The following is a 12,948-nucleotide window of genomic DNA, read 5'->3' as shown; positions in this document are numbered from 1 at the left end:
TCTTGACTCCAATAACAACCTAAGGAATAAATATCCAGTGCAAAATGAAACTATTCAGCTAAAATTTTACCGATTGGGATTTTCTGTATCTCTTGTTTTTTTCAAATTTAATATAGGATAATGGGATGCACTAAACTAAAATGGCAGACTGCAGGGAATGCTAGCCTTTTTTGTGGATACAAGATTTGACTGTAGTCTTATGTATAACAAAGCAAGTGTGCAGCCTACTTTGGCTCAGCACTGGTGTGTGTGTGTCTTGATAGTCTTCCAGTTCCCATAGTTGTCTTCATGATGAAGTCCATCCTGTTGGAAACAGTGTGATCATCCTGTTTCACAACTGCAAAGGTACCAGAACAGGGACTTCACCCCACTTCTGTTAATTCTTTAATATATTATTTTTCCCAATTAAACTGCTTCTCAGGTTTTAAAATTAGCTGTTTCCAGTTAATGTTTGTTTTTTCAAAGGACCTTATTCTGTCCTTTTAGATTTGCGTTGCAAGTCTTGAGTATTTCAAGCATGTGTCTTTATGGTCAGAAATACCTCACATGTAATACTTTCTGTGGATGCAGATTTTTTTTTCATACTTGAAAGACAGATTAACTATGGTCCTTTTAAGTTCCTTGTTGTCAGTGTGAATCTCCTTTTTATGATCTTTTGCAGCATCACATTTATACTTTGTTAATTTTCTTCTTAACGCAGATGTACAGAGAAATTATCAAAGCGCTTGAAGAAGCTGGGAAAGATGATTCTACCATAGCAGTTATTACTGGTACCACGCTTCATGTGCCTGTCTTACACAATTCTATCTTAGTCTAAATACAGGTAGATAGTTTATGTTGATACTGTACTTTGGCATAATATAAAACAAGTAAGTAAGGAAATACTTTCTTCCAGTAAAGACCAAAGATTTTCCAGTGTTTGGGCAAAATTCTTTCAAGGTGATGTTTCAAATGCTTTAGCATTTGCATCAAAACCTCTGAGATGAGAAGATGGATGTCAGTACTCCTTTATCACTTTTGAGTAGCTGATACATCTGCTCCAGAGTATCTTCATTACTGCTTTTGAAGTTCATTGTTATGGGTTTAGTCAATTTTCTCTACCTCTGTGATGTGTTGGAACATACTAAAACAAGGCCCTCAAATCCTGTACTAGCATGGCCAGTAGAAAGTTTACACTGCATATTTACCTATGATCATTGGGGGGAAAAAAAAAATACTTTGTTTTTCCTGTGGCTGCCGTAGGAGAGATTTGGCCAGGCAAACTGTAGCCTGCCCTAGTTGCCAGATGTGTGCAGCTGGATGACTGCAGCAACAGTGTGAAAGGGCAGCTTAAACTCATGCTGCCTGTGAAGTCTAGCTGCTCTGAGGCCATGTCATTTGGATGATGTCTGCTGACTGAACACCACAGTGGCAAGGGCAGGCGGGAGGGACGAACCAGCTGAGTGCAGGCACTGCCTGTCTGGCCTATCCTCACTGCAGTAGGTGTGCGTTTAGGAAATCAGCCAAAGCTTGAGCTTTGCCTGGAAGCTAGGTAGTGTGGTTGCAAGGTGAATTTGGGCTTAAGCCTGTTTACTTGTTACTTCTGAGGTATTTCCATACATAATCGGCAACATGGCTTCACTAAGGGCAAATCATGCCTGACAAATTTTGTGGCCTTCTACAAGGGGGTTCAGCATTGGTGGATAAGGGAAGAGTGACTGGTGTCATCTACCTGGACTTGTGCAAAGCTTTTGATGCTGTCCTGCATGAGATCCTTGTCTCTAAACTGGAGAGACATGGGTTTGGTGGATGGACCATTTAGTGGATAAGGCACTGGGCTGAGTGGTCACACTCAAAAGAGTTGTGGTCAACAGCTCAATGTCCAAGTAGAGACTGGTGACAAGTGGTGTCCCTTAGTGGTCTGTGCTGGGACCAGTGTTGTTCAGCATCTTTGTCGGCAACATGGACAGTGGGATCATGCACACACTCAGCAAGTCTAGTGACAACACCAAGCTGTGTGGTGTGGTCGACACACTGAAGGGAAGGAGCACCATCCAGAGGGGCATTGACAGGCTTGAGAGGTGGGCCTGAGCAAACCTCATGAAGTTCAATGAGGCCAAGTGCAAGGTCCTGCATGTGGGTCAGGGCAATCCCAAGCACAAATACAGGCTGGGTGGAACAGTGGATTGGATGCAGCCCTGAAGAGAAAAACTTGGGGTTGTAGGTTGATGAGAAGCTCAACATGATGCAGCTATGTGCACTCACAGCCCAGAAAGCCAACCGTACCTTGGGCTGCATCAAAAGAAGCATGAGCAGCAGATCTAGGGAGGTGATTCTCACCCTCTACCCAGCTCTCATGTGGCCCCACCTAGCAAAATACTGTGTTCACCTCTGGGGCCTCCAGCATAAGAAGGATGTGGACCTGTTGGAACAAGTCCAGAGGAGGGCCACAAAGATCATCAGAGGGCTGGAGCCTCCTATGAAGACAGGCTGAGAGAAGTTGGCGTTGAGGGTTGTTCAGCCTGGAAAAAAATGGGCTCAAGGGGGCCTACAAGAAAGCTGGAGAGGGACTTTTTGCAAGGGCACGTAGTGGTAGGATGGGGGGAGAATGGCTTTAAGATGAAAGAGGGTAGATTTAGATTAGAAATAAGGAAGAAATTCTTTACTGTGAGGGTGGTAAGACACTGGAACAGGTTGCCTGGAAAAGTTGTGGGTGGCCCATCTCTGGAAGTGTTCAAGGCCAGGCTGGATGGGTCTTTGAGCAACCTGGTCTAGTGGAAGGTGTCCCTGCCCATGGCAGGGAGTTTAGATGATCTTTGAGGTCCCTTCCAACCCAAACCATTCTATGATATTCTTCTCTACTGTTGTCTTTACCAGCACTGTATATTCTCAGGATGCTGAACTTCTTTTCAATAGTAATGACTAGGCACATCAGCCCTTACAAAATGAGAAGGGTAGTTGACACAACTGGAAAGACTAGCACGTGTATAGCTAGGAGTAAATAGCAAACACCCCTGCACAAACCTTTCTGTTCCGTTTTACATAGTTAGAGCACTGCAATGTAAAGTAACAGATGTGCTAACCAGTGAAAGATTCTATCCTGTGAATGTCCTCACGGAACACAGGATGATTTAGGCAATTAAATCGTGCAGTCTAGCTTTTAAATACAGCTTGCTTCTTTGGTGATGCCTCAAACTGACTTATACCTTCACTAACAGATTATCTTCTTACTGAAGAATCTGTCTTTCAGTACAATGATTTTAATGCAGTAATGCAGTGCTGTCAGTCTTATCCTTAGAATGCTGTGACTTTCCCTTAATTGGTCATAAAACATGTGAAACTTCTACCACATATTAAATAGGCTATTCTGTCTACTTTTGATTCCTTCATCAGCTTGAAGGGGGATGAAGGGACATGCGTAAACTTAAATTTCCATTTTCTTGTTTAAAAAGTTTCTCACGTCTTACTGTGTGAATGATTGTGAATTAACAGGGGAAAAAAACTTGAGCAAGTATGCAGGGAAAGAAATAAAATAAATGTTTTTCCATCTGACACAGAAAAAAAGAAAATTATTGCCCCCCCAGTCTTTCAGATTTAGCATTCTTTGGCTTTTTACCCGTTGTTTTTCAGCGAATTGTCAGTCAAACCTTATTTTTAAATTGTAGAGTCCTTTAAGGTAGTGTGTATACTTTGAGACAATCTCTCTAATTACTTAGTAATGTTAGATACTTAGAATGAAATTCTTTTGTAAACGTAGTAAGTGGAAGTTTATCTTCTCTTACCTACTCGGAAATAATTGGTGCATTTATTCGTATGTGTTCTCTGCAGGAAATGGAGACTACTATAGTAGTGGAAATGATCTGAATAATTTTACTAATATCCAGCCCGGTGAAATGGAGAAGATGGCAAAAGATGGAGCAGTATTACTCAAGTAGAACATCTTGGTTTCATATATGCATAAGTTACTGTAACGGGTAAAATAGAGTTTGCAGGCATTGTTAGAAAACACGATGTCAGGGGCCTAGTTATGCTATGATACATTCATTTAGATGACTGTTTAAGGGCTCACCATATGCATAAACACAGATCATGCGGGAGAAGTAGTATTAATTGTATGAAATAAATGAGGAATTGAGTTGAATATTAGAAATCTTTTTAAGTACAGTGATGTTAAAGACTAGACTTTATTTTTGAGTCCCCAAAGTACTTGCAGATATAATGACAAAAATGTGATTTTTACTATATAGATTGTTAACTGCAATGAAAAGTTTGTGGGTTTTTTGATGTCTGACAGTGTCTACACTAGCAGGACATGCCAAAATGCCTCCCCTGTCAGACTTCTTTGAATAGGACTAGGTGTAATGAACTTGTTCAAAATTGCCCAGGAGTTCTGAGGTCTTGGTTCCATCTTTGAGTCTGAATCTACCTAGTTTATTTTCTAAAGTCAGGGAGCTCAAGGGCATCATCTGACACAGGTGCTGAAATGTGGGGGTTTTGGGACAAACGATGTGTTTCTTTTTTCCCCTACTTAGGCTGATTTTTTTGTCTTATTTCTGTATGTGATGATTACATCTGAGAGATGCTTGCAGGTTGGATTGCTTCCTCAAGCACCTGCAATTGATGGAAAAACTAAAATACAGAGAAAATCAGACAATGATTTTGATTTATATTTTAAAGATCAACTGCAAGTACTCAGTTTTGCAGCTTTTACTTAGGCAAGCTGTCTGTAGATCACAGTTGCCCCTACAAAGTGATAATGATGCAGTCCGAATCTGTTGTGATGATGTTAGTCAGTGGTATGTGGCAAGCATTCCAGCCTGCAGTGTTTTGTAGAGTGTTCAATAGTCTCACGTGTACTTTATGTCTTGCTCTTGGGAGAAGACTATATTTGCTGTGCTGTTACTATTACACAAGCACGGTGCTTCATTACAACTGGTACGCAGAGATGCCAAAGACGTGGAATTTGCTTTTGAAAACTGTTGTATTTTGAGAATGTGTTTTGCACTTCTTGGATGGAGAAGTAGCTGTTAAATGAAACAAAATGCTATTTCTCAAGCCCATGCAGAACAGCACTAGGGAGTTCTGTGTTGTGGTAGCATCACAATTTTGCTGCCTGCTGGGGCTTCACTGCAGAACGGAATCTGTGAAGGGAATGAATATCCCATGGGTGGAGTTGGGATGGATGTATAGGCAGATGGCTAGACAGGGCTAATGACTGTTCTTGGTGAGCTGTATTGAGTAACTGGAGCTGAAGAGGAAAGCAGTTTTTATAACCTGATTGCAGGAACTAGGAAAGCTATGCTGACATGTACCTGTTTGGTTCTTAGTTGGTAAGGAAATGCGGGTATTTCAACTAGTTCTTACTTTCTTTGACAGAATTTATTTGGGGAAAGGGTTAAAAACATATGTTACTTATCTAGCTCATGGGTTTTGTTAGAGTACCTAATCACATGTTTTGAAAGTTGTTTATATTTGATGAAAAGGATTGAGGTGTGCGTCTTACATTCTGGTTTTCCTTCTCTCTAGAGAGTTCGTGGGTCATTTTATTGACTTTCCTAAACCACTAATAGCAGTGGTAAATGGCCCAGCTATTGGAATCTGTGTGACAGTCCTTGGATTGTGTGACGTTGTCTATGCTTCTGACAGGGTAAGTAGATTACATAGCTGACCCCAAGGCAGTCTTTAAGCCTCTTTTTATGGGAAATACTTGTTTTGAGGTGATACGACCTAGGGAAGAACACACAAGTGTAAAGGCTTTTTATATCATGTCAAGGAACATCTATAAATTACCAGCACAGGGATGCATCAGCCAGTGGTTCCTGCTGCTGTTATCAAGTTACTGACTCTAGTTTTGAAAGTCTTTACTGTATCAGTAGGTACAGTAAAGAGTAGCTGATGTGAGATGGTAGTTGTCAGGCCCCTTTCAGGTGCGTGGTGTGAAGGGCAGCAAAAGATTATTATGGGATGGAAGTGCAGTAACTGGCATTTTATCTAATCTGTGTCCCAAGGTAACTTTGGAAAAGCTTTGGTTTATTCAACTTAAGATTCCTTTTAAGGTAACTTGCCAAATATGTAACCAAAAGCTGTATTAAGGCATAGCACAGAATCCCATTATATGGGTTATTTTTTTTATGTTAAGGTTATTAACAGATATGGAACTTAACCCAAGGTCTTAATTAATTTTAGGCAAGCTTTTGCTTGCGGAAGTGTCTTTGAGTGTACTTTGACTCCTGCTTCAGCATTGTGTCAGATTTTTTTCCTCAAAGTTCCAGCTGACTTCTATTTGTCACCATGAGACTTAGGAAAATGGAGCTACCAGGGAGCAGCTCCTTCTGCTTGCTTCATTACAGGATCAGCTAGGACAGTGTCACTCCTGACATATGCTTGTATAGTGTGCATGATTTATTCAGTCTATTGCAGTCCCTAGATTTCTCTTTTACTAGAAAATTGTTGGGTTCTCCCTCTTCCTCCCCTCCCATGAGATCTTTTCTTTTGCTGCAGGGTAAACTGTTTCTTGTTCCTGAATTTAGAGAGCAGACTATGTTTATCTTCTCTTTCAATAGCCATAAGTGTGCTTAGCCATCAGTGTACTTGGACTGTTAGATATATCTCAGGTTTACGTCCACTCTCTCAATATTTTCATTTTTTGAGCTAAACAGCTGCAATTCATTCAGTTTTTTTCCTCATGTGGCCTGCAGTCACATTCCTCTGGACTCCCTCCAGTTGTTCTGTGTCTCTTTAAGCATAGTTGTGCAAACTGGGCACATCACTCCAGCTCATGTCTTACTGATGCGAAGTGAAGCAGAAGAACTACTCCACATTCTGCAGGCAGTTTTTCAGTTTTGACATCCCCCAATGTTATTTGATTTGCGTACTTGTGATCTGCTGTAACACCTGGATCCTTTAATGTAGAGTTGCAAGTTAAATGGTTGTTCCTATCATATATAGTGTGCTGTATACAGTTATTCCTGCCAAACTTTAACGTGTCCATATTAAATAGTATCATCTTACTCCTACCTCTTCGTTTTGTTAAGACTATTTTGAATTCTAATCACTTGCATCTCAGCATAATACCTGCTTACAGCCATAAGTAGTATAGATTAAATTGAAGTTTAATCCAAATAAGTGGTAAAAGTTTTGTCCTGTTAATATTATCCTTCTTCCTTGAATGGTTTGGAATTCAAACTTGAACTTTCTTTTACCAGTCATATACATAATCATTGGTAAATGCATCTTATTTTTGCCTTGTATTTCTATTTATTTTTTTAATCTCTGCATGCTTATATTGGTTTCATACTTAGTTGTCTGATGTAGTTTTCACTTTCTGTGTACTTGTGTTTAAAGCCAGTGATGAGCTCATGACATAGCTGAGCCAACCTGTTGGTACCTTCCTACCTGCACTGGGAAAGCTTTTGCTTGTGCCCTTGGTAACAGTTCTTTGAGGATTTCTGTAGTGTCTAACTTGGACTAACCCAAGTGAAAGCTTCATGAAAACTTTCCTATTAACTTCAAGTTTATTGAAGCCTTCTCAAAGGTGATTGTTCTTTGTTCTTTCCAGGATTGTGAATTCCCGTACAATAGGGTCATTCTCATCCAAATTGCTACTTAATTTCACAGTTCTTCAGTAGTTTGATTGGAGTGCCTTAGGTATTGACTGCCTAGCCTAGAAGTGGCCAGCTTTGCTATGTCCAAGATCTGGTTTTATTCTCAGCCAGGTATTTCCAGAGCAGATCATTACCATCCACATTTATGGGATGCTGCACAGCCCAGTCTGACAACAGATCAGCGTTTTGGGCAGTCAGTTAACATGGCCTTTTGCACTGGATTTTGCTCCAGTTCATGAGGCACTAGTTCATACCCCTGGTATAGTTAATCTCCCCTTGCTTAAGCATGACCAATACTAGCCTGTGTCTTGGCAGATGTTGAATCTTTTCTTACAATTATATGTCACTTCCTTGTTAGGAAGTCTGTTGATCTGTCTTACTGTATGGTCATCTGTAGTACAGTAATAGATGATTACCTTCTGTTACAGTGAAAGGTTCACTGACAACTTTTTTACTCTGTGTATCAGTTCATATTTTTCAATGGAAATAAAAGCAAGCATTTTATCTTCTTTGCTCAAAGTTGATGTGAGCTGTCAAACATAAAATTCTGTAGCTGAGTTCTAACTTGTAGTTAGGGTATTGTTTTGTATGATCTCATGATGCATTTCTGCCACAGGTTCTTTTTATATTTGCATAAAATCTGAGGAAAGATTCAGTGAGTTGATTTTTTTCAGGAGTAGAATAAACTTAGTGTGACTTCAGAAAGCAAAATGTTCTTTACCTCTTAAGTGCTTTGGGCTATGTATTTAATAACTTCTAGGGCAGATGTGTATGAACATCTCTTCTGTAAAGATTCTGCGCGTGCAAATTAGTTACTTTTAAGCATTGTTTTCAGATAAGGCAACTTCATCAATGGGCTTGTTACAATAAGGGAACTGAATTATACAAAGTCAGCTCTTGGGTGCATTAAGAGTTTGAAGCAATGTTTACTGGGTGATGGTTAAAGCCTATTATGGCAACAGTTCAGATGTATTTCTGGTGAACTCTTTCACAGTAGAAGCTTTGAAATGAAAATTAAATCCTAATAATTTAGTCCTGTGCTCTGTTGTGAGTTTTGCTTTGTTTTATTGTTCTGGGTTTTTTTTTTCCAGGCTACATTTCACAGCCCATTTAGTCAACTTGGGCAGAGCCCGGAAGGATGTTCCTCTTACCTGTTTCCAAAAATCATGGGCTCAGCCAAGGTAAGAATGTCTGCACTGTATGTGGAATTATCTCACCTTTGTGTGTTGGTATCCTGCAACTGTAAGTGGAGTCACAGCAAGAGTCCTCAGGGAGAGCTCCTGTTTATGTCTTTTGAACCAAAGATCAAGAAATGTAATGACAGAACCAGGACAGGCACCATAACAGAGTAGTCACCACTTTTGAAGCTATACTGTGATACTGATGCAGGAAGTTTTTTTTCTCATGGCTTCCTCCACCTTCTCAAGGCAATTTCCATATGGTGAAAGGTTGTATCTTTCCTCCAGCAACGGGAGGGTATCGTGTAAAGAAGGATTAAAAAGAACAGAAAATAAGAGCATTCACAAGAAATGTCTTGGTAGGCTGCCTTTATCAGGCTTCTTTTGATATCCCACAGAAAAAATCTGGATAGCTTCAAGTGCTTATCTGGTATCATTGCCTGCATTATATAATGTATTTTTGTTGAGCAGGGTTTAAATCTGTATGGAACAGAGAACTGCCTTATAAACATCCAGGTATCAAGGACAGTCTGTTCAGTGAGATACAGCCTACCAGTGCATGTTCTAGAAATCTTGGAGTCACTGCAGGAAGTGAACAAACAAATTTATGATGAGGTAATGTCAGGTGAACCTTTGGAGCTCTGCTCAGAAAGACATGTAGACTCTTGGTGAACAATAGGAGCTGGAGACCAGTCACTGGTGGTGTAGCCCAGGGGTTGATACTGAGTCTAATTCTTATTTAACTTCTTCATTATGACCCAGATGATGGGACTGAGTACACCCTCAGCAGATGATACAAAACTGAGAGGAACTGCTGATACAACAGATGCATTGCCGTAGGGACCTGGACAGGCTGGGGTATTGGGGAATCTCAGCAAAAGAAAAGGCAGGGTCCTGTACCTCAGGAGAAATAATCCCACACACCAGTGTATGTGGGGTCTTACTGGCTGGAAAACAGCTTTGCAGAGAAGGACTGGTGTATCCTGGTGGACAAGTTGCCCGTGAGCCAGCAACACCACCCTGCAGCAAAGAAGGCTGGTGGTATCCTCGGTTGCGTTAGATCGAGCGTTGACAGCAGGTTGAGGGAGGTGTTTCTTCCCCTCCAGTTGACACTGGTGAGACCACAGCTAGTGTGCTGCGTTTGGGTCTGGGCTCTGGCTACGAGAGAGAGACAGACATGCCAGAGCAGGCCCAGCAAAGAGCCACAAAGATGATTAAGGCACAAGAGCATATTAGATATGAGGAGAGACAGAAAGAGCCTGAACTGTTTCTCCTGGAGCAGAGATGACTTGGGGGAATCTTATCAATGTTTTTAAATACTTGATGGGATGGGAGGGTGTAAAGAAGATTGAGACAGATTCTTGTTAGTGGTGCCCTGTGACAGGACAAGAGGAAAGGGGTACACATTAAAACACAGAAAATTCCATCTGAAGGTAAAAAACCAATTTTATAGCGAGGGTGGTGAAACACGGGAACAAATTGTGGAGAGATGCTGTGAAGTCTTTGTTCTTGGAGAAGTGTCTTATCCTTGGAGATACTCAAAACCCAGCAGGACAGAGTCCTGGGCAGCCTGCTCCAGCTGACCCTGCTTGAGCAGGTGGTTTGAACTAGGCAGTATCTGGAGATCCCTTCAGAGGGCAGACATTAATAAGCAAGAGAGTAAAATAAATGTGATTTGGAAGCTTGTACGTTTCCTGTCAGATTACTCAATTCTTGTCTTGTTGAATCACACTTCCTACTTTCCTTTATATAGGCAAATGAGATTTTGCTTTTCAATAAAAAGCTGACTGCAGCAGAAGCCTGTGCCCAGGGACTTGTGACTGAAGTCTTCCCCGACAGCACTTTTCAGAAGGAAGTTTGGGCAAAACTAGAAGCTTATGCAAGCCTTCCTAAAAATGTCAGTATTTTAAATTTTTCTTCACCTTGTAAGTCTGTAGCATTCCCAATCCTGCCAAAGGTATCCTGATATCTGGTCCTTAATTGAAATGACAAGGCTCAATGTATTTTCCTTCAAGCACAGATCTGTCCCCCTGCTGCTGGGAAGCGGATACATCTCTTCTGCTTTGGCTGAATCTGAGACAGTGCACTCACTGTATGCAGAGACTCAAAGGCCAAAAAGCCTTATAAACTAACTAATCCACCTGCAGTCTCTGTGTGCGTGCCTTGGATGCCTTCTCTTAGACTTTTGTTTTGGCAGTAGTTTAGGTTGAAGAGCCTTACCACTGTTTCTACAGTATTAATTGTACTGTATGCACTGTGGGAGCGCAAGATGACGCTGGGTGGATTTACTTTTTGCTGAATTCAGTCTTCCTGCTCACTAGTTTAGGTTTTGCAAAACTGCTTGAGTCACGATGGTGTTATGTTCCATTAGACAAGAGGAGACACTTGTGCCAACTGCTGATAATGGAGGTTGCATTTGGCACTGCAAACAGTTGAACAGGTTTTGCTTCTTATGTCTATCTACTTTGATTATGAGCACTTAGTGGACTGCTGTTTTGCTTCCCGTGAACCTCCTCCACCTTATTAGCAGTCAGTAATTAATTACTTCCACCAAAAAAGTTGACTAAAAGCTAAAATGGTAATACAACTGTTAGAATTCCAATGTGTTTATTGTGCTGTTTTCTGAAACATTAAATCAAGGTATAGAAGACATAACTTCCTAATATTCCTCTTTCTCCTCCAGTCCTTGGCAGTGTCAAAGCAACTCTTACGAAGTGTGGAAAAGGAGAAACTCCATGCAGTGAATAGTAAGGAGTGTGAAGTCCTGAAGGAGAGGTGGTTATCTGATGAATGTGTAAATGCTATTGTCAGCTTCTTTCAGAAGAAATCAAAACTCTAATCTCCACCAGTAGAATAATTCACCTTCTGGCAACAGCTTAACCTACTCTTATTGCTAATAACCTTTCTCTTGAAATAATAGTTCTTATACCTTTTGATGCGGTATATTTTTGTCCTGAGTACTGAGTTAAAACTGGTTCATAAAATTAATACAATATTATGTGCCTTGGATCCATTACGGGTATTAGGTTGGGGAAAGAAGTTTCATTATTCTGTGAACAGCAGTGGTGTTTCTGAATAGTACTAAAGCAGATTGTCTCCCAAAAGAAGCAACGGATTCAATAGCACTCCAATAAATATCTTATGATTCTTTTTATTAATCTGTGGGGAAAGAAATACTGTACTAATGAAAAAATAAATAGAGGTATTTAATGACTGTTGTGCTGATTCTTGCTCCTTCTGTTAAACATCCTTAGTGAGAGGGGAAGTAGTTCCTGGAGGTGTGTTAACACAATAGTCTTACAAAAAATACTCACTTGACTAACTGGAAGATTCTCAGAGATGTTTGTTGTGAGCTTTATGATTCTAATCTTAAATATATGTTTCCATGAATTGCTCGTATTGCACTTTTTCTGTGAAAACCCCCATTATAGTAGTATGACCTTTTTAGCCATTTTGGAGCTAAATTAACAAATTATTTTTAACAGAAAAATTCTTCACTGTTTGTGGCTGTCTTTGGGTAGAGCGTGTGTACCAGCCACTACAGAGGGCGGAGGTAGGTAGGCATTTAGCTCGTGCCAGTGAAAGGAAATCACGGAGGAGCAAAAGCTACTTGTCAAGAAAAGCCTGTCAATGACAAGGTGCTCAATGTTGTAAAGAAAATAAATAATTGTTAATTTCAGTGCTTTAGACTAATCTCAAGAGCATTGACAGTGAGAAACACCAAAGGTCCTGGCACTGCATGTAATAGCAGGGGTGCAGCGGGTGCCGGTGGGCAATGCAGAGGGAGGCTGGCACAGGCGTAGCAGAGGTGGGTGCCAGTTTCTTGTCTGGGTGCGAGTGCCAGAGCACCGGGGCTAAGCACACGGGTGGGAGCTGCCGGAGCAGAGCAGCCAGCTGCCAGAAGTGGATGGCTTCAGGTCTGGTGTGCCTTGGCGGTGGCTTGTGGTCTTGCTGCTGGAGAGTTGTGTGGACGTGCAGGATGACTGCTGGGCAGTGGCACTGCTGCCTCGCAGGGTCAGCAGGACTTAAAATCCAGACTTTCTCTCCACTGTACCTGGCCACTGGGATTTAACTACTGAGAAAGAAAAAGAAAAATGTGATCAGAGAAGGAGGAAAACAAGAAGCATGGATATGCGTCACTGAGCTATGCTACAGCGGTTAAATTTGATGCGAAGAAGTATTAAACC

General features: G+C 41.0%; 1 protein-coding gene across 4 annotated transcripts in view; it reads left to right on the top strand.

Moving 5' to 3' along the window:
* Positions 1-11,975, top strand: part of ECI2 (enoyl-CoA delta isomerase 2) — a 34,438-nt gene extending 22,463 nt beyond the window's left edge. For all 4 annotated transcript variants that reach the window (XM_055799665.1, XM_055799666.1, XM_055799667.1 and 1 more), the window contains 6 exons: positions 701-770; positions 3,808-3,910; positions 5,506-5,626; positions 8,675-8,764; positions 10,515-10,658; positions 11,445-11,975. In XM_055799665.1, the coding sequence (XP_055655640.1) occupies positions 701-770; positions 3,808-3,910; positions 5,506-5,626; positions 8,675-8,764; positions 10,515-10,658; positions 11,445-11,600 (684 nt within the window). In that variant the 3' untranslated portion in view covers positions 11,601-11,975. The remainder of the gene's footprint in view (positions 1-700; positions 771-3,807; positions 3,911-5,505; positions 5,627-8,674; positions 8,765-10,514; positions 10,659-11,444) is intronic.
* Positions 11,976-12,948: the final 973 nt, after the last annotated feature.

This window comes from Falco peregrinus, chromosome 3 (assembly GCF_023634155.1).
Source record: "Falco peregrinus isolate bFalPer1 chromosome 3, bFalPer1.pri, whole genome shotgun sequence".
NCBI classification, from domain to species: domain Eukaryota; kingdom Metazoa; phylum Chordata; class Aves; order Falconiformes; family Falconidae; genus Falco; species Falco peregrinus.
Note: the sequence above shows the minus strand (reverse complement) of the source record. Positions and strands in the feature narration are given on the sequence as shown.